Raw genomic sequence first — 20267 nt, 5'->3', positions numbered from 1 at the left:
GAGTTAGGGATAGACTCCAGAGTGGCAAGCCGAGAGGCTACTTTATCCTGAACCTCATCAGACATGGCCCCTACGAGGGTTTCTGACAGCTCCTTGGTCAGATCCTTCTGAAATCTAGTGGTGTGTGCCAAAAAGTTCAACAACTGATAGGCAAAGGTCGAAGAAGCATAGACCCACTTTCAAAATCTGTCCATCATCCTAGACTCTCAGTTAGGGGGATGAACAGTGGAATTTTCTTCCGCCAATTTCTTCTTGTTGGCAAGCCATCTACTACTAAACCTCTGGCCCAGTGCTGATGGTCTTCTGAAGCTGAAAGTGTTTTATCAGGTCTCCTGGGGACAAGATCTTTGGAATCAGGGGCCTTCCTTGCCCGCTGGACAATCATTTTGATAAGGTCATCAGCTGGCGGGGTCACCCAAGGGGTAGATGGGCAAGCACCAAATACTTGCATATACACAAACTCCTCTGGGGATGGGTCTAAGGGCTTCTAGCCACCCCTCTGTTTTAATATTTCAAGAATGTCTCCAAAGGAGACATCTTCTGGGGGATGACCAGGGGGAACCCTCCCTGTCATCGAAATTTGCGTCTTCTGTGAGAGATTCCTCCAAGGAATCATGGTATTTCCTCTTACACAACCTCTTCCAAGGCACATCCTCAGTGGGAGCCTTCTGTGGAGGACCTAGAAGAGGTATGGCCCTGTGGAGTGTCCTGAAGTGTCAGTGGTGCTCACTATCCAGGTTGGTGGAAGCTCTGGACCAGAGCAGATCCTGGTGAAAAGCTCCAATGAGGGGAAAAACCAGCTGGGAAACCACAGAGGCCAAGGCCCTCTCCATAACTTGAAATGCAGGTTCCCCCCAAAGAGGGATGGGAGCCCAGAACCTGGAAGGATGACCTTGGAACCATGGTCCCACCCTGCTCTCAGGACCCTGCCATCAAGATCAGAGCCTAAGAAGAGCCCACAAATGGCATCATGGAGGTACGACCCCAGGAGTCCATCTGCTCCAAAGCAACCGAGGAACTCAGGGCAGAGACTGGAAATGAAGACACGACAGCTGTCGGGCAGCAGGACAGCCGGAAACAGGAGTGTTGGAGCCAAGATCTCTAAAGCCAGAGTGGTTACAGGAGCAATGTCTGGTGGAGTCCTTGGAGAAAGATGCCTATCTCCAACAGGGAGTAAAGCCCAGGAAAAAGTGGAGAGAACCCTCGCCACAAGGAGCTGATCCAACAACCTCACAGTATGAACTTCTGTCAGACTCCTAGGGGACCATAACAACAAGGCTGAAGGAGATTCTGCCCTCACCAAAAAGGGACTTGGCAGCTGCACCACAAAAGGGTCTACTGAAGGAGAGTATCTGGTTTTAGGAACTGAAGGAAGCCATGGTTCTGGGCTACAGGAAAAAATACTGTTGTCATTGTAACCTGCACCAAAGGAGGGGAGACACTTTTGAGGGCTGGCACCAAGGTGGATGGCATCAAAAGTGGAGGTGCCAAAGTAGTCATTACTACCGCATCCAAAGGAGATGGTTTTGTAGATTTTCTCAGATCTGCCTTCAGTTCCACAGAAGCTGTGGGAATTGAAGGTTTTGACATCTTATGAGCCAGAGCCGAGGATGACATCTGCACCGAGTGGCTTCTCTTTTTTGAAGAAGAGGATGATGATGAAGGAGAAGACCACTTGAATTTAACACCACCAGGCTGACCAGACAAGGCCTCTTCAAAAGATGTTTTCAATAAATCTTTTAAAATGGGTTTATTCTTTCTTTCAACTATGGCGCTGTGGCTAAAAGGCTTGAAAAATGTCACACTGCTGTTCTAAGTGCGCCGGGCCCAAGCAATACACACAAGAAGCATGGCCATTGGAGTTTGGCATTTTTCTACCACTACCAGAACAGGATTTGAAGCCACTAATCCCCTTGCTTTTATCTGCCATATTGACATACAAGGATCAACAGCAGACACACTCCTGCCAAACACACACACACACACACACAGAAGAAAGGAAGAAAGAAGGAAAGGCTACCAATGGTGGTACACCAAAAACTACCAGAGGTAGGGGAAAGGGATAGCACTAACAGCAATGGTAGGAGAGATACCACATGGCACAAAGGAAGAAGGGATAGAACACTTACTCTAAAAACAAAAATGGTAAAGATCAAAGTAGAGAGAAGAGAGAGAGTTCTATAAGGGGTGTAAAGATAGGTGAATGCTGCCAGCCTAGCTAGATAGAATTTTGTAGATAATTCTGTCATTTGTAAATATTAATGTAAGCCACAGGCTTGTTCTCTTAAATGTGAGAAGACTGTATTGGATGTTGAACTGAAAAAAATGTAACAACAGTGCATTCTGCTGTAAGAAAGCTGATAAGTCAAGCATTGCAAAATTCTTTGATCTAAAACTCAGAGCCGAGATGTCTAGAGGGAGGCATTCTGCCTATTGTTCTGAGGCCAGAGTTAAGGGCTAGAATTTACATGTATAACTTATTTTATTGCTCTTGCTTTCTGACAAGCTGCAAGATCAAAAGGGCTATTAACCTCCAAGTTTCTGTTAGCTTGGGAACCAAAAAGAAATTATGTAATATGAAATGAATCAGGGGTACTCTGTGTTATCAATTTAATGACAGAAAGAATTAGGGCATTTAACATTTTCTCTTGAGAAACATCCAACATCACCAGCACTGTCTTGCTCTATATGTAAGTTTATTTTAAAACTGTTTTCTCTTAGAAATAATAAGGAAATATGAAGATTAGACTAAGTGTTTTTCTGTGTTGATGTCAGAACTATTCTACTGTATTGTAGCATTTTCCTGAAGATCTCTGAACTCTTCACTAGCACTGTGTAGTAAGAAGTAATGTCTTGTGTTTTTATTAATTAATTATTAAATATTTGTAAATCTTTCAACTGTGGTTGTTTTGTGTAGAGATAATTTAAACTCTAGAGAACATTGCATGTATACAGCAATACTGTCCAAGTCACTCCAAATAAGCCTTGACTGTTCAGTTACACTTACCATTTGGATAATAATATTGCACAATAATAATTGGACACCCTTTAGTACGGGCCTTTTTAGTAGCTGATAAATATTAGTGGGTGGTGGCAGCTGGTACTACGTTTTAGACTGGGCAGAAAGGGGGCACACAGCTGGAGAATCTGTGCCAGCCTTCCCCAGGAGTGTCTGTATGTTTGTATATAACTCATATCTCCAAGTGTGTGTGTGTGTGTGTGTGTGTGTGTGTCAGCTACTTGGGCAGGGACACAAAGCATTGGTTGGACAGAAAGGGTGCTGGAGATTTTAGATTTCCCACTAGGCTGAGATCTGGCCCCTATAGCTGTGCTAGTGAGGAGTCTTATTGGGAATCTGGAGAGAAAGGGAGACACCATCCCCAGACTGACTGTGATCTCTGTGTGCTCTTAAGGAAAATTGCACTTTGCCGTGTGTGTATTTGTTATCTTTTTCCTATATGGACGCCCCTCACTAGTGTTAGTGGTGAGGATTCAGGCTCCTTGATTGCTGGGCCAGTGCACGGGCGTCACAAGGGCTATACAAGTAAGCTAACTGGGTAGAAGATTGAAGTTCTGAAATAGAAATGGAATAAACAATAACATTTTTAGCTCAAGGAGAGTTCTCCAGATGCATATTTACGAGAAGAGTGAAAATGAGATCTGAGGTAATTTAGAGAGGCATTCTGTGCAGGAACTGTGCTCAGGAGTTTTTGGTTCACACAACCTGTGTAACGGCTGAGCCAGCTCCGAGATTTGGAAAAGAGTCCCATATGTTAAGAATAAATGAAGATTGACATCAGCTATCTTTTCCTAACATTTTGTCCAGTTCTCCATCACTTGCTACGTTGCCTACCTGCTGCTAAGTCATCAAATGCCTGATACACATGCTTTCTAGAAACCTCAGAGTAAACCAAATGTTTGCTAAACAAATCCAGTACTTTTAATACACAACAGCTTCTGCCATAAAGCACCAACTCCTCTCTCTGTGAATCTCCATCATCCTTATCATGTGATCTGCCTGAAGTTTTCTTGATGCTTTTCACTTGTGTAATTCCTTAGTCTACAAATACACAACAAGGTTAATTCTTATTTAAATAATCAGAGTACAGAATAACGTACATCTGTGGAGGTAACTTACCATAATAGTAGATACTGGAATAAATTACCATTGTAGTATTTTAGCATCTGGAACTTTCCCTGCAAAGGTACTAGCCAGCCAGCCAGCAAGTCTTCTAAAGCTCAGGATCGTTCTCCTGTGATGTGTACACCCACCTAAGGCACACACCAACATGCTGGTATAACTGGTATTTACATACTTTAGTGCAACTTTGAGGTCTCTCTTCTAACTTTTTTTAATCAGGGCAAGTATAAAGAAATGTGTGAACTTTGATGTAATAATATTAAAGGCAGGGCCAACTGTGAGAACACAGAAAGTTTTAGGATGGGAGAATTGAAGAATTAGGAAATACTTCACCTCAGCCACAAGGTAAAACTTCCAAACAATACCCCCCAAATGAAATGGAGGGAGGGTTTAGGTACTAGTGACGTACTTGAACATCTGCCACTATGGTAAGTTACCTGCAAAACCACTACATTCTTCATTCTTGTAGTATTCTTAACAACTGGGAGGGTTCCCAAAGCATACTTAGATAGCATGGACTTAGATAGCATGGAGAAAGGAGGTACTGCCTCCAAATTTAGGATGTTATGAAGGAAACTTTAGCAAATCTAGTTAATTTTATTCTAGACTTAAGATCCAGTTTGTAATGTTTTGTAAATGTGTGGATTGAGGACCAACTGTTTGCTTAAAGAATGACCTACCCTCTTGCACAAACCTCCCTGAAGAAGCTACTGCTCTAGTAGGGAAGGCTTTAACCATTCCTAGTAGCTGTTTGCCATGATTTGTATAACAGAAGAGACTTGTACTGCAGATCCATTTGAAAAAAGTTTATTTAGACACCAGTAAGCCCATTTCTCTCCTGAAAAAGATACAAACTACTGATCAGATTTTCACAGGACTTTAGGCACGAAAATAGGAGTGGTTCAAAGACTTCCTCTATGCTTATGAAAGACCAAAAAGGGAGGAATGCACAAAAGGGCCTGCAACTCAGAAACTTCTACTGGAGGATAAGGCTACTGTTAAGGCAGTTTTCCAGGTCAACAACTTCAAAGAAGAATTAGTAGATAGCTCAAAAGGAGCGTCATTGAGAAGGTGTCTGTTGCTTGTTTGCAAGGATTTCAGAGCAAAATAGACTCAGTGGTTTGTTCTGTACTGATACAAGCAAGTCTATCTGAGGAACTTCAAACTGATGGATAAACTGGATGAAGATCTCTGGTTTTAGCTTCCACACTTGAACGGCCTTGGACCTTTATTCAGACAGGAGGGGATATAGAATGCTTGTGGGAAGATCTTGTGTTGAATGGCCACTTCTCAAGCTATCATGGCTAGTCGAGCAAAGGGGGTAACCACTTTGATGCACCTTGTTTATTTACCATATAACTGTGGCATTGTCCATTACAACTTGCAAAGTACTTAGTGTCCACAATGCTGCAGAGATTTGCAACCATTGATCAGGGCAACAACTGCTGCTGCAGAGCTTTGCAACCATTGATCATGGCAACAATCTATTTGATATTGATGTGATTTTGTTTGTGCAAGGGGATCCATACACTCTGAGCCTTAGTTTTTTTTGGAGAGCAGACTCACCATGCAGAGTCTGTGGCATCTGTCACAATGCTCTCTGGTGGCAGTGGCTATACATTGTGGACTCCCAGATTTGAGTCCAACAGATTTGTCCACCAGATTAAATCCTGAACCAGACAAGAAATGACAGGAATTTGTTGACTAAGACAATTCTGATCCTGGGTCCACAATGACATGAGATGCCACTGGAATTTATGCATATGAGGCCTAGCATTAAAACTATGAAAACTGTTGAAGCCATGGGTTCACATGTCTTTCAGAAATTCTTCTGCTAAGGCAGACTTCTGTTTTGCTAAATTATAAAGTAGCTTTTATATGTTATTTAATCTGGAAGATGAAAAACAGTTTGCAAAGTGGTATCTAACAGGCAACCTAAGAAGACTATACTGGATGAAGGAATTAGAGAATATTTCAATAGACTGAGTGTGAATCCTATATTCTGAAGAAGTTTCATGAAGAACATCAAAGCCTTTAATAGCTCTGAGCTGGATATAGCCTGAATTAGACAATTATCCAGACAAGAATACATGTGAATTTGCTGGAGCCTGCAAAATGATGTAACTGGGACAATATACTTTGTGAATACCCTTGGTGGTACAGAAAGCCCAAAGGGCAAAATAGTAAATTGAAGGTGGGAGGCTAACACATAGAATCTTAGATATTTTTCTGACTTTTCCAGATAGGAATGTGAAATCAAGGATCTTTTAAATCCAGAGTAACCAAAAGAACATTTGGCTGCACAAAAGGCAGAAGAATTTTAATGGCAAGCTTTTTGAAGCAAGCAATCTTCAAAAAGGTGCTGAACCTGGACAGGTCTACAACTAGTGTCCAAATCTGCTTATTTCCTGAGGACTACAAATAGTCTTGAATAAAATTATTTCCTACAGGAGTTCTGAGGCATGTTTATTACTCCTAATAGAAGATGGCTTGAAATAATAGAAGGCACAATATACTCCTGACTGTGTGGGATCCCGAAAGAATGCCTAAGAGAGTTGGTTTGGAATTCCATTGATGCCTGTATCCTTTTTCTAATACTTAAAACACACAGAAATCTAAAGCAATTGTTTCCCACCCATAGAGAGACCATGAGGAATGCTTGCCACTAATTCTGGAGAAAAAAGGAAATTTGGCAAGGTGGGGAAGGAAAAAGGGGGAAGGAGCTGGAGAAGCATAGTCAGAGCTGATCTTTATTATTGTTGGGAGCATTAAAACCCATTCTGATTAATCGTAGAGTTCCCCTGTCATTTTTCTTACATTAGCCTTTGCCTGGTTTTTATATTTGATTTTCTTTCTGAAGAAAGGGCCTGTTTATACAGGACGATTTCTGCAATATCCAAGTACTGCAGAAAAACAGTTGTTTTACTCCTATCTTCCATATTTTTATAGACTTCAGCTGTGGAACCCCAAACAGCAATTCTTTATGTACAGTTTCATCCAGCAGATGACCCTTTACATCCTCTGGTTAAGATAGCTAAACATGCCCACAGACAGCAGAGGCAATGTCACTTTATCTAGATGTACCATCAGCAACATATTAAAATTTTATGGACTGTTTAGCAATTTGAAAGGCAGAATAAGCATTATATGATGTTCTGATCTCATGTGTTGGTTAGGAATCTCAGAACTCTTCTGACTCATATTTTCTAACACAGCTAAATTTTATCATATGTGTTTGACAATTTATAGCCCTAAAAGACAAGGCTATAAAATTACATATACATATATATATATATATATATATATATATATATATATATATATATATATATATATATATATATATATACATATATATGTTTTTTTTTTAACCATACAGGTCATGTGCTCTACTCTCATTATCATCTGGAACAGAATTAAGAGAAGGAACTAAACTCTCTCTCTTTTCCAGGTCCACAGAGATAACACTAGGATCAGCAACAGGTTTTTTATAAAGATATTTGTGTTAATCCTGTACCCCTTTACAACCTGCTTGGCCTTTTACGAACTGGAGGCTGAGAATCTGGGGTAAAAAAAAACATCTTTTAAAGCTCCAAGAACTGGAGAATAGCCACAGGTTCAGGAATATCCATATGGAAAAGATCAAAATCTCTCTTCTGAGTGTCAGACCTCTCTCTTCCCACTTGAAAATTTTTCATCTCAGAAGTAGTTCCACCAAAAAAGTCCTCATTTGGAGAGTCAGAAGAAAGAGCATCTTCCATAATTGACTCATAGTCAGAAGGAGAAGGGATCTTAGAGATATAATCAAAGGTTTCTTTCAAGTTGATCCTCTTCTTCCAAAGATGAATCATTTTTTCTTTTGGTAGGAAGAGAAGGTGGAGTAGTTTGTTCTGGCTGTAAAGCTTAAACAGTATTTAAGTCTTTCAGCTAAAGCAAACCAATCACCTTGAGAAGTTTGAGGAATAGGTTTTGCTTAAGAAACATGCCCAGAAGTAGAAGGAGGTGCTAAGGGTTGGACTTCTATTCCAATACCCAGAATGTCTTCTCTTATGAGAACCTGGTGAACATCTCCCTTCTACCTCTGTTATGATGAGTGCAAGCTCAAGGGAAACTGTCTTCAGATGGCTGCCAGACAGAAAGATGATCAGAAGCAATGGACATGGCCATTAACTCTAGTCATAATGGCCTCCATATGTGCAATTCTAGACTGCTTGGGAGATAATGGATGGTTCTGTGACTGCGAAAGCACCCCACTGGGTTCAGGTTTTCACCAACCTACAACAGTAAGTGGAGGTCCTATCCAAATCACCCACTTCTTTAGGCAATGTATCCCATTGCTTCATTTTAGCTGGAGATTCGCACTGAATCTGAACAGGTGGACATAGCTGCACCCACAATCAATCACTACCTCCTATTCTTAAGACATCAGCCAAGGGTCCTAAGGTGACTTCTTAGGATTTTAGGAGCAAAACTCTGACAGACCTTACTGGACTACATGCTCCTCCCCTAAAAAAAAAACAGAGTGGTAATTGCCATAAGGCACTTGCTTAACACAGTCACACTTTCCATCGTTTGACACAGATATAAGAATAAAACAAAAAAATCCATAGTAAAGGAAAAATTAATCTCCAGCAGGGTACATATTTGCCAGAGCTGGAGAGACTGTATGCAAAGGTACGCAAGAACTGTTCACCCTACTGACATAAATCTGTACATACGAACATATCAAGAAAATTCTGTTTTGATAAATTCGTCAGGGATGGAGAAAAATTTCAAGATTTTAAAGAGGAACTTTAAGTTTACCCAGTCAAAAGCTTTTCAAGCATCAACAGAAGGAGCATATTTGGGGGATTTGTCGAGATTTGTTATATATGTTATGGCTTCAATGGTTAAAGTGTTGTCCCATACATGCCTACTGTTCAGGTGGTCTTGTGAAATAATATGTGGTAATACGCTTTTTAGTCTATTTGCTAAGATAGAGGATAAAATCTTTATACTGATGTTAATTAGGGCAATTGCCACGGTAGTCATTTGTGCTAGTAATGTTGTCATTAGATTTAGGTATAAAGATGGTCTTAGAATTATTCAGATATAGCTCCGCGATGCCGAATTGAATAATGTGATTGTAAACTTTAAGCAGAATGGAGGCAAGTATTTAGTTGAAGGATTTGTAGAATTCTGACACATAACCATCTGGACCTGGGGCTTTCCCTAGCTTCAGTTTGCTTATGGCCATCAACATTTCATCTCTGGTTATAGGTGGCTTAAGTAAATTAAAGTGATTTTTACTTAGTTTTGGAAAATATAACCCATTTAGGAATGAGACTTGAAGGCCTGGTGATGCAAGTATTTGGGGGCCATAGATTTCCTCATATACTTCCTGGAAGACCTGAATGATTTCCTTATCTGTGAAATATGATTGACCCTTGTAAATAATATGATTTATTTTACTAGGTGGGGGGGGTCTGATATTTATAATCCTAGCGAGAATTTTTGAAGGTGTTTGCGCCCATTCAGCATACTTATGAATAAGTCTAGATTCCATAAGTGAGTACTGATTGAGGTGTAGTTCGTGGAGTTGCTTTTGAATGGTGGATCTCCGTTTCTCAATGTCGGGAGAGAACTTCGTTTGGAGTTCTAATTCTATTTTTTTTTTAGTTCTGTTTCAAGCACCAAAGTACGGGAGTTAGATTGTTTTTTAATTAGGGAGGATTTTTGAATAAGGGTACCCCTTAAAGTAACTTTGGCAGCCACCCATTGAACATCTATAGGCATATCAGACGTATCAAAAGAGGTAAATGTCTGGGACAGAAATTCTTGGATTTCTCTATGGATAATCATGTTGTTCATTAGATTTGGATTAAGAGACCAATTTATAGGGATGGAATTTGAATGGTTATATTTACAAGTATTTAAATGTAGATTAATTTTGGCATGGTCAGAAATAGTTCTGGGGTCACTACTGTATATTACATCATAGGAGGCAAAAAAAGTTAATATTAAAAAGAAGTCTATCCTGGACCAGGATTTGTTAAAGGCAGAGAAGAATGTGTAGTTACTAATGTTAGGGACATTCCTAAAAAGTTCAAAAAGATCAAACAAGTTGCAGACTTCCATCATATCTCTTATAATATTATAATAATTAGAGGTTCTTTATTGGTTTTACAGGTTCTGTCTAAATCCGGTCTGATTGTAGTATTCCAGTCCCCCCCCCAGGATCAGAAGAGGATTGTTAAATTTTTCGATGAGCGAGATGATTTCATAAAGGAACAAAGATTGGTGTATACAGGGGCCATAAACATTTAATATAAGTATATCTTTTTTTACAGGATGGTATAGAACAGGTTAGATAGCACCATCTCCCATTTGGTCTCCATCCCTGACGAATTTATCAAAATGGTTAAAACTTTCTACACTAAGGCCTCCACTTTACTAAATATAAACAAAAAAAAACTCCATGCCAATTCAGATTATTAACGGAACAAGACAGGGCTGTCCGCTCTCACCCTACCTTTTTAATATTTATCTTGAAGTTCTATTGTTAAACCTAAGTCAGAAAACATTCCACCGTTCAATTTACTTATATAAATTACAAGTGAAATACACTGCCTTTGCAGACGATTTAAACATCTATTTAGAACTTCCCTCAACAGAACTTATAAAAATTCTAAACTCTATAGACAAATTTTCGCAAATCTCAAATTATGCCATCAACCCAAACAAATCAATAATCTTTCCGCTAAATCCCCTTGGACACAAAGAATTTTTCATTCCAGAAATATCAATCAAAGTTAACTATTCCCTAAAATATTTAGGTATAACTTTCACTCATCCCCAACAAGAGCTAATAAAGTATAATTTGTACAAAACTTGGACTAAAATCACTGAGGATCTCACAAGATGGAAGAGTTTAAATCTTTCTCTTCTCTCAAAGGCAGCTATTGTAAAAATGAATATTCTCCCCAAACTTCTTTTCCAATTCTTCGCTCTTAACCAAAATATCCCGAATACTTTTTTTTTCAAAAATAAATGTCGCACTTGGAAAGTTTATATGGCACCCCAAAAATATTAGAATCAGCTACAATAAACTTATACTTCCCAAAGATAGAGCAGGATTGGCTCTTCCGGACTTTCTGTCATATTACCATATAATTAATGCCAGTCGTATTATACACATTGCAAACTTTCAACAATCAAACAAGGGCTGGAACCCCTTATGGATAAAATTGTATAACGCCCATTTAAAAGCGTCTAATCTCAATCCTAGAGCAATTCTCTTTCTCAACAATAAAACTCTTAAAGAGCATAAAATTCTTCCTATATTAATAAAAAACATAAATGGGTTCCAATCACTGATAACTTCCCTTGGCTTGCGACACTCCCTAACAATGGCCCAACCAATTCATCTTAATCCAAACCTTAAATTGGGTAACAGCACACTAAATCTTGATAATTACACTCTCATTAGGAGCTGTAAAGCCTGGGACTTCTACGCAGTTAAAGACTTACCATTTAATGAAATCATGTCCTCTTTGGCAGTGACCAAAAAATACTATATAATAATTAAACAAATATTTTACCTAATTTCTTTGATCACTGATACAAGGTCAGTTACCCCCACAGAGTACCATCTTTATCAGTCTCTAATAACTCAACTTCTATCAAGGTCTAAAATGCTTTCCAAGGTTTATAGTCTAGTAATAAAAATAAAATACCAAGACAAGTTATCATTCTCTAAATATTGGGATGGGAAAAAACAAGGAAATTACACTTAGCCAAAAGCTCAATGCGACTGATGCTACAATAAAGTTAACCCCTTTCAAAAAAATAATTTATACCCAGTTCATGATAAACAATAACACATATCACACTCCAGCATTCCTAAACAAAATTAACCGAAATACCTCGCCTTTTTGTCCAACTTGCCCTAATTCTGTTGCAGATATACTCCACATTTTTTGGTGCTGTACAAATGTGTATAAACTCTGGTGCTCCTTAAGAGCACGACTGGGGAAAATAGGTTACATGAAGTCAACTCTATCCTGGGAAATGGTGCTTTTAAATATATATCCAGGTTCGTTTAAACCTGAAATTAAATGTATCACAATGACATTGTGTGCGTTACTCAAAACTTACATTACCTTAAACTGGCTAGACAGAGCCAAAATGTCCTGGAAAGACTTCCACTCGATGGCTGTAAAATATGTTTTGGCAAGTAAACTAAAAACTACAAGCAAGAAGAAGTTAAGTTACTTTCAGAAATATTGGAATAACCTTCTAGATGTTCTTAATCAATATCCTACTTAGGTTGTTCCCCTTTTATCCTCCTATTATCTGTAATTTCCTCTTCTCTTCGTTATTTATCTCCAGCAGAACCCTTGAAAGACTACAATTATCATGACCCTTTATGATATCTTTTCTTACATTTGTACAGGCAATATACTATAGTTTCCTTACACTAACTCCTTATCACTTAGTGACAGTTGCTTGTATGTATTGTATATAGTTAAATCAAATAGGTTTTAGGAGTACTGATATACCTTCACACACCTGCATTAACAAATACCTCCCAGCAAATCCTGTCTATTAAAAGAAGTTTAAAAGCTCTTATTGTTATATTAGTACTAAATGTACCTGTTCTTAAGCAGGATTATATGAAGATTTTTCACTTATCTGTTTTGAACCTATTTGCATTGTGTGAATTATTGCTTTGTATTTGTGTTTTTAAAAATGCTAATAAAAATCAGTTTGCAAAAAAATAAAATTCTGAAAAATGGAGCAGACATGTAAACCTATACATTGGCATGCCCAAGATGGATGCATAAAACTTGTGGAGGAAGGATCCCAAGTTTAGATGGCTAGACAGATTGATAGGATCTTTACAGAGCAAATCCCAGATGTTAAGAACATTGTAACAGTGATCTAATCAATAAAGCATATAACTGCTAGTCCTGATTCATTTCAAAAGTCACAGGAATAAAAGCTAATATAATAGGCTTAACTAATATACTGGAGCAGCACATCAGTAGCACTACTACTTTATACAACAGACGTCTGTAGGAAGGCTTTGTACCTACTTTAAAATAAGAAAAGTATACACTAAAACTGAAGTATCATGGTGCAGAGTAATTATGCTAATTGATGCTTGTGCCACAACAATAACAGACATCCTGCTAATGCAACAGAACAATAAATGCTGGGAAATCTGTCAAGAAAGCAACTGATGTTGATCTTCAGAAGCTCATATATTGCTGAAATTGTTACAAGTATCCTTCCAAGAAAAGATCAGTTTACAAACGTGTGCTACCTATAACAAGGTACTGAAGAAAATATTCTTGCTTAATTAAACAACTAGCCAACTTCCCAAATCTAGTCATTTCAGGTCAAAATCTGAAAATAATAGAGCCATGAAATAATCATTCACAATTAGCTACAGTGGCAATATGGGGTCTTTCCCCATTAGTCATATATTTACCTCTTAGACGACCTGCTCTTTGTATTGCCTGATTCACCTGCTTCAGATTATTTAATAACTCTGTGTGATTGTTGCTGCGTATTTTGTATTCATTTATTAAGTCTTTATTTAAGTTATAAAGCTCCATGTAATGCCTTTTCATGTTCTTCCTGTGAAAAAGAGAAACAAAATTAGAAAAGTGTGTTTCACTAAAAATGTTCATAGTTTATTTTATTTTCTTTTGGGGTGGCAGTCCTACTCCATTTACATCAGGCATCTTGGAGATATGAGTTATGTACTCACCATAACTATGCATCGGCATTGTCCATTTTAATTTTTCCTCAACAAATGCGTTTCAGATCTGGCTCAGCCGCACTTTTCAAATTCTTGGTTCAGATTCTCGAGTTTCTTCCTTTACCCATGATGTCCCAGACCCTTGCTTTACCTCAGATCAAATCTGCTGCTCAGTCAGAAAAAGACTGATTATAGACCACATAAAAAAGATAGAGATAGAATAGGGTCTCAGACAGGAACAGTGGTCCCAATATTTCCATCAGATCACTCCCTAAAGAAAGGGAGGCGGAGGGTGGGAAGTTGAGTAAGAATGAAGTTATACAACGCAGATGTATAGTTATGATGAATACATAACTCATATATCCGATGTTATCATTTTCATTCATTCTTCAATGACTGGGACAGGGTCCTCAGCTATGATGACCTTGGGTGACCCTCATGGAAGGATATTCCGGACGGAGTACCATGGAATCAAAGGCAGCTCTGCTTCTAGAAATGAGATCCAACTTGTAATGAGCAATAAAGGTATGGACATTGGACTTAGTGGCTGCAGCACAAATTTCATCAAAAGAAACCCTGGCCCAGAAGGCAGATGAAGTAGCCATTGATCTAGTGGATTGAGGTTTTGGATGTCTAGGCAAAGATAAACCTTGTTGCGAATAAACATATGAAATGCAATCTGTTAACCATTTTGCTAAGGTAACTTTAGAAACTGGTTTTCTCAATCTGTTGGGGGCAAAGGAAACAAACAAACTGATCAGTTTTCCTAAAAACCTTGGTCCTGTGAAGATAAAAACAAAGTTGTCTATGCACATTGTGATTATATGGGCTAGTGCCACCATAGCTAGCTGGAGTTTTGTAAAGAATTATATCCTTTGAATGTCAAACTGATGTGTACAAGATGCTTGTGTTACCAATGTATTGGAACTGTATGGCATTTGAATATCAAAACTGATTTGTACAGATGCTTATGGTACAAATGTATTAGAACTCTATGGCATATGAATACCAAACTGACTTGTGCAGATGCTTATGTTACAAATGTATTAAAACTATATGGCATTTGAATATCAAAATGTATTTGTAAAGTTGCTAGTGTTGAAAAATGTATTAACAATGGATCCTGATGGACAGAGAAGGAAAATACACGAGAATGTATTTATATATGTTAGCAAAGGACACTGGAAGAGCAGAGGTTAACCAGTTGACTTACTTTACGAAAAATAAGGGAAATGTAAATGAGCTGTTAAAACATTAAAATGACATCCCACAGTAATAGAACTGGAGTCCATAGGTCTGGGAGAGGCCATTGTTTAATAGCCTCTGTAGAGAAGAGGGGAAGTACTGTAATGGTTTCATGGCTCCAGAGCACTACCATAACCATTTAGATGCATATTGTAGTTATCTATGCTAAATTCCTGTTTCAGCTTCAAAGGGGCATACTGTGAAAACCTAGAGTCAGGTGACCAGATGAGGTCATTCTGCCACCCATCTTGGAAATTATGTTTAGATATTACAGTGGGTTGGGCTGGCCTTAGCTGAAATGGCGCCCTAGGCGAAGTATTACTCTGGCATCCCTTAAGCCCCACCCACACCATAATCATGAAAACCCCTATAAGCCACACACACAGGTAGGTCTCTCCACAAGAAAGCCAGTCCAGTCATGTCCTTCAATTATTTAAATGCACAGAAAGAAAAGATACCTTGTAATGTAGTTAAACTGCAAGTAAAGGACGGTGGGCTTTTCCTTTAATAAACCTGTTTTATCTGTCGCTCCTCAACACATATTTTACTATAAAAGTCATGACCTCAGAAAACAGAAGCCCATGTGCCTTGTTTCAAAGGGTTGCTTAAGCTAATTTAAACACTTTAATTTACAAAGTCCAGGTAGGCTGTATGCACAGATTTCCCCTTGTGCAGGGCCTTGGTGACTGTCTCAGAAGTCCACCGGGTTTAACAGGCATGATCTCCCTTTGAGAAATCCAAACTGAGTAGGGTCAAGTGTTTGGAGATTACCTACATCTTTGTTGATAAGGTCCATGATGATTGGCTCCATGGCCTTGCAGATAAAGCTAGTCAAGCTAATAGGTCTATAGTTCCTGTGGTCAGTGGAAGCACTACCTTTGCGCAAGGGAATACTGGTGGCTGTTTTCCATTCAGATGGTATGAAGCTGGTGCTTAGACAATGAATGAAGAGAGTACCCAATGGTATTGCTAATTCATGTTGGAGCCCATGTAGGATGCAGTCTGGGATGTTATCAGGTCCCATAGATGCTGTGTTTTTGGCCTTATAGAGGGCATTTACTACCTGTTCTTTACAGATACAAGGTAGGGGACAGGTGGAAGGGATGTCATGGGGGTACATATGGTGGGGACAAGGGAGTGAAGTTTTCACAGAACCTGTCAGCCAAAAGGTTAGCTATGTCCACAGGCTCAGTATATGTAGTATCATTAACTACCAGTTCTGCACAAATCTGGACCTTTCTCTTTAGGTTACAGATGTAACTATAGAATGTCTTTTGGTTGTCCTTTGTTGAGGAAGCTACTTTGGACACACAGTTTGTTTTGGAGGACTTCACAACAAGTCTTATTTGTTTAAGCTGAGGCGGGAGTGTTTCCAGTTTAGGAGGGCTCGCTCCCTCTTACTCTTAGCAAGAGGCAAAGAAATATTCATTAATGTATTTATCTGTTACCTGCAGCTGTTTCCCTGGTAGGCAAGCTGCTGCAAGGACACCTTTCAGCCATGATCACAAGCATTTCATAGACAAAATGCAGATAAGGTAGTGCAAAAAGTATAACACAGTATAAGAAATACACACAGAATTGTAAACATTTTACAATAAGTATACAATAGTGCTTCTTAAAAATATACAGAAAAGGGGAGCTTGGGTTTCATCAGACCAATAATCATGCAATAATAATCAGTTATAGTATCACATAACAAATCAAACTGTAGTACAAAAAAGATGTTAAACAAAATCCTTTAATCATGATACTTATTGTGAAAGAGTGTTTAGCAAGACTTGCATACAGAGTTCGGCAATGTGACATGCCATTGGCAGAATGAGAAAATTAAACTGCACGGCTTATAGCATGAACAGCTGCACAGAGTTGATTCTTTACTGCAGTTACAGTTCTCCCACTTCACAACTACTCAGAACAGCAGAAATGCTATCCTCTTCTGCAACTCTCTCATTGAAAACTTAGAACAAAGTATCTGCATGGTGCATAAGCTAAAAGTTAACTGGTCTCTGTCTGCAACTAAATCTTCTGTACATTCCTTTCAATAATTAGGAAAAAAATCATTCAATAAAACACTGCCTCACGTCTTTACAGACCAGCAATACATTTTCAGGATATAATTCAGTCTACATTTGCTTATAACTTCAGCTTCCCAATAAACACCACTTATTGGGTGTAAAAAAAAATTAAACTGGAAGTTTACATCATTAACCTTAAAAAACTAGTTAAACATCACTATATTTAAGAAGTTTCTGTCTATGTTACTACTTTTATCCCTAACATATGGTATGAAGTTCTAAACAGTAGCGTGGTACTGATGTACTAAACAAAGTACTAAAGTTATACTAGAGTACTCAACATCGCACAATCAATATTGAAAACTAAAATTTACATTGAACTCTGCAAAATTCACATCTGAATGCTACAGCTGATACCCATCACTACAAAACTCAACGCAGAGACAGTGCAAAAGTGACCATTTTTGAAGTTCTGGCAACATGAAACAACCAATTTGTCCAGGTGATCATTACTTACTAGCAAACTACCCACCATCAGACAATGAAAGACGAAATTGTTTAATACACTACAAAACACCCATGTCTGAATGCTAGATGCCAGATCTGCAGCCATACACTGCTACACCCTAGCAAGCAAGGCCCAAGTTGCATGACTGGATCGGTTATGCAGTAGAATGGGAGAGGGGGAGACCTATACCAACAGTGGCTAAATTCCCAGCACCTCCATCGGGCCACCCACCTGCCCCATATAGCCCACAAAAGAAGGTGCAGTTCGACTAGCACACAGCTCAATAAGTCACCCTTTCAGTGGTTTATATTACCTGCTGGGCCCTATGGAAAATGTTGGCAAATGCATCTGCTTTAATCTCCACTGACCCTGCAGCAACCATAACTCCTTCCGATAACACCAAAGCCACTTACAATTGCTTACTTTCCTCAAACCAAGCGGAGCAGGGGAACAGATCCTTTCTGAACCAAATGGCCAGATGTGTTGTGATGCATGCATGTTCATGTTCCTCCTTAACAGCAGGCTCTCGTACTGCGAAGTGGTTTTTTTTTTTTTTTTTTTAAGCATCCTGGCCAACCTGCAGTTGTAAGTGTGAGGGCGCTAACCCCCCTCCCCCATGGTTCCGGCTTCTGGTTACACTTCAACAGGAGACGAGAAGAGTACAAACTTTTGTTAATTAAAATAAATACATACATACATAAATAAAAACTGCGCCCTTTAAGAAGCTGGCCTGTACGGCACCCTAGGCAGTCACTTAGTTCACCTATGCCTAAGGCCGGCCATGACAGTGAGAAATCTTTCAGTACTGAATATTCTGTCTTGGGCTTGACAAGAAGAAGGACCATTCACTACATCATCTGCTTTGCTCTATTAAATAAGTAGGAAATAGTAATTCTCCTAGATTCAGTCAGGAAAATATAGTGAAGCTTAGTTTGGATATTGCTTTTCTTTATTTGTCTGAGTCTGTCCATCAACGTTATTTTCAATATTTCCTGTGATTTGGACTATGTGGTTTACTGTAAATATATATTCAGCATATTCATGCTCTTATTATTTATTATTAAATATATTTAAAACTTTTATTGTGGCTGGTCCCTTTTGGAAAGTATTTAAGCCTTGAGAGTATTTATATTTATTTGGTGAGACTGTGTGGGCCACTGTAGAAGGCCTAGCTGTCTTGGTCATCTACTACCATTTGTATTAGTATTAGTATTAGTATTAGTATCACACAGTATAATTGGACACTCTTTGTTAAGGGTCTTAGAGTAGCTGATTGTGGAGTGTCTGGTGGCAGTGATAACCACCTTATACTCTGGGCAGAAGGAGGCACAACAGATAAATCTATGCCGGTCTTTCCCGTGTGTGTGTGTGTGTGTGTGTGTGTGTGTGTGTGTGAGCTACTTGGAAGAGGGACATAGAGCACTGGGTTCACAGAGAGGGTGCTGGAGGACTTGGCTTGGACACTGTGCTGAGGACTTAACCCTACAGCTGTACCAGTGGAAAGCCTTATTGGGACCTAGAGAGAAACAGATAGAGAGATCCAGACTCTGGATTGTGTGTTCCCATGTGCTTTTAAGGGAAACTGTGTTGATGCAGAGAGGTCTGCATCTGGAAATACTGAGTGCATCCATTTGTATTCCAAGTGAACATCCCTCTCCAGTAACAGTGGTAAGGATCCAGGCTCCTTAATTACTGGCCCAGAAAGGGGTCATTAAGAGATAAAGCATATACTCACCTTTATTAGAAAAATTTAGGAAGAACATGGGTAAACTGATCACTTGGTTGATGTTTGCTTCAGAGGCTTCTTTGGGCAGAAAATCTGGATTAGTACGCAAAGTGACTCTATCTTTATGGAAAATCAAGTAATGTGATCTTGAGGAGAGTGCTTGGAGAGTTCAGAAACTCGCCTAGCTGAAGTGATGGCTACTACAAATATTGTCTTCCAAGAAAAAACTTGAGATCAGACTTGGCTGAGGGCTCAAAGGGAGATTAAGTAAAACCCTGCAAAAACAGTGCAAGGTCCCAGGGTGAAGTAGGATTTTTAATCAGAGGTCTAAGCAAAAAAAGTACCTTTAAGGAAGGCCTTGCATAACCGGAGCACGCTAGAGGGAAAGCATTATTTCCAGTGTGATAATCAGAAATGGCTTTTAACTGAACTTTGACGGTGGAAAAACTAGCTCCTTCTTGGAAAAACTGAAGCAGGAAAATCTAAAACAGCAGGAATATGTGCAGTAAAGGGATCCAAATCTATCTGATGGGCCCAATATGAAAATCTCTTCCATTTACTCTTGTAGACTTTTCTAGTGAATGCTTTTTGGGATGATATGAAAATCTGAAGAACTGAGGAAGAAAGTCTGGGCTGTCTAGCCATCACTGAAATTGGAGAAGCCATGGGGTCAACCCGAGTCCTGGGATGTCCAGGTGAGCCATCCCTCTGGGATGGGTGATCAGATCTGGAGCAGGGTCCAGTGTCCAAGGAGGACATAGAAGATGAGACTAAAGGAAGTGAAACCACGCTTGATAAGGCCAAAAGGGGGGCAATGAGGATAACCTTGCTCTTCAACTGGAATGCTTTCTGAAGAAATTTGAGGATTAAAGGTAAGTGAGGGC

General features: G+C 39.1%; 1 protein-coding gene across 1 annotated transcript in view; it reads right to left on the bottom strand.

Moving 5' to 3' along the window:
• The window catches only part of BBS2 (Bardet-Biedl syndrome 2), a 1992563-nt gene that overhangs the window by 43987 nt on the left and 1928309 nt on the right, over positions 1-20267 (bottom strand). Inside the window, exon 16 of the mRNA XM_044079541.1 lies at positions 13617-13765. Coding sequence (XP_043935476.1) covers positions 13617-13765 — 149 coding nt within the window. The remainder of the gene's footprint in view (positions 1-13616; positions 13766-20267) is intronic.

The sequence above is a fragment of the Protopterus annectens genome, chromosome 8.part0 (genome assembly GCF_019279795.1).
Source record: "Protopterus annectens isolate FY-2018-M chromosome 8.part0, PAN1.0, whole genome shotgun sequence".
NCBI lineage: Eukaryota > Metazoa > Chordata > Ceratodontiformes > Protopteridae > Protopterus > Protopterus annectens.
Note: the sequence above shows the minus strand (reverse complement) of the source record. Positions and strands in the feature narration are given on the sequence as shown.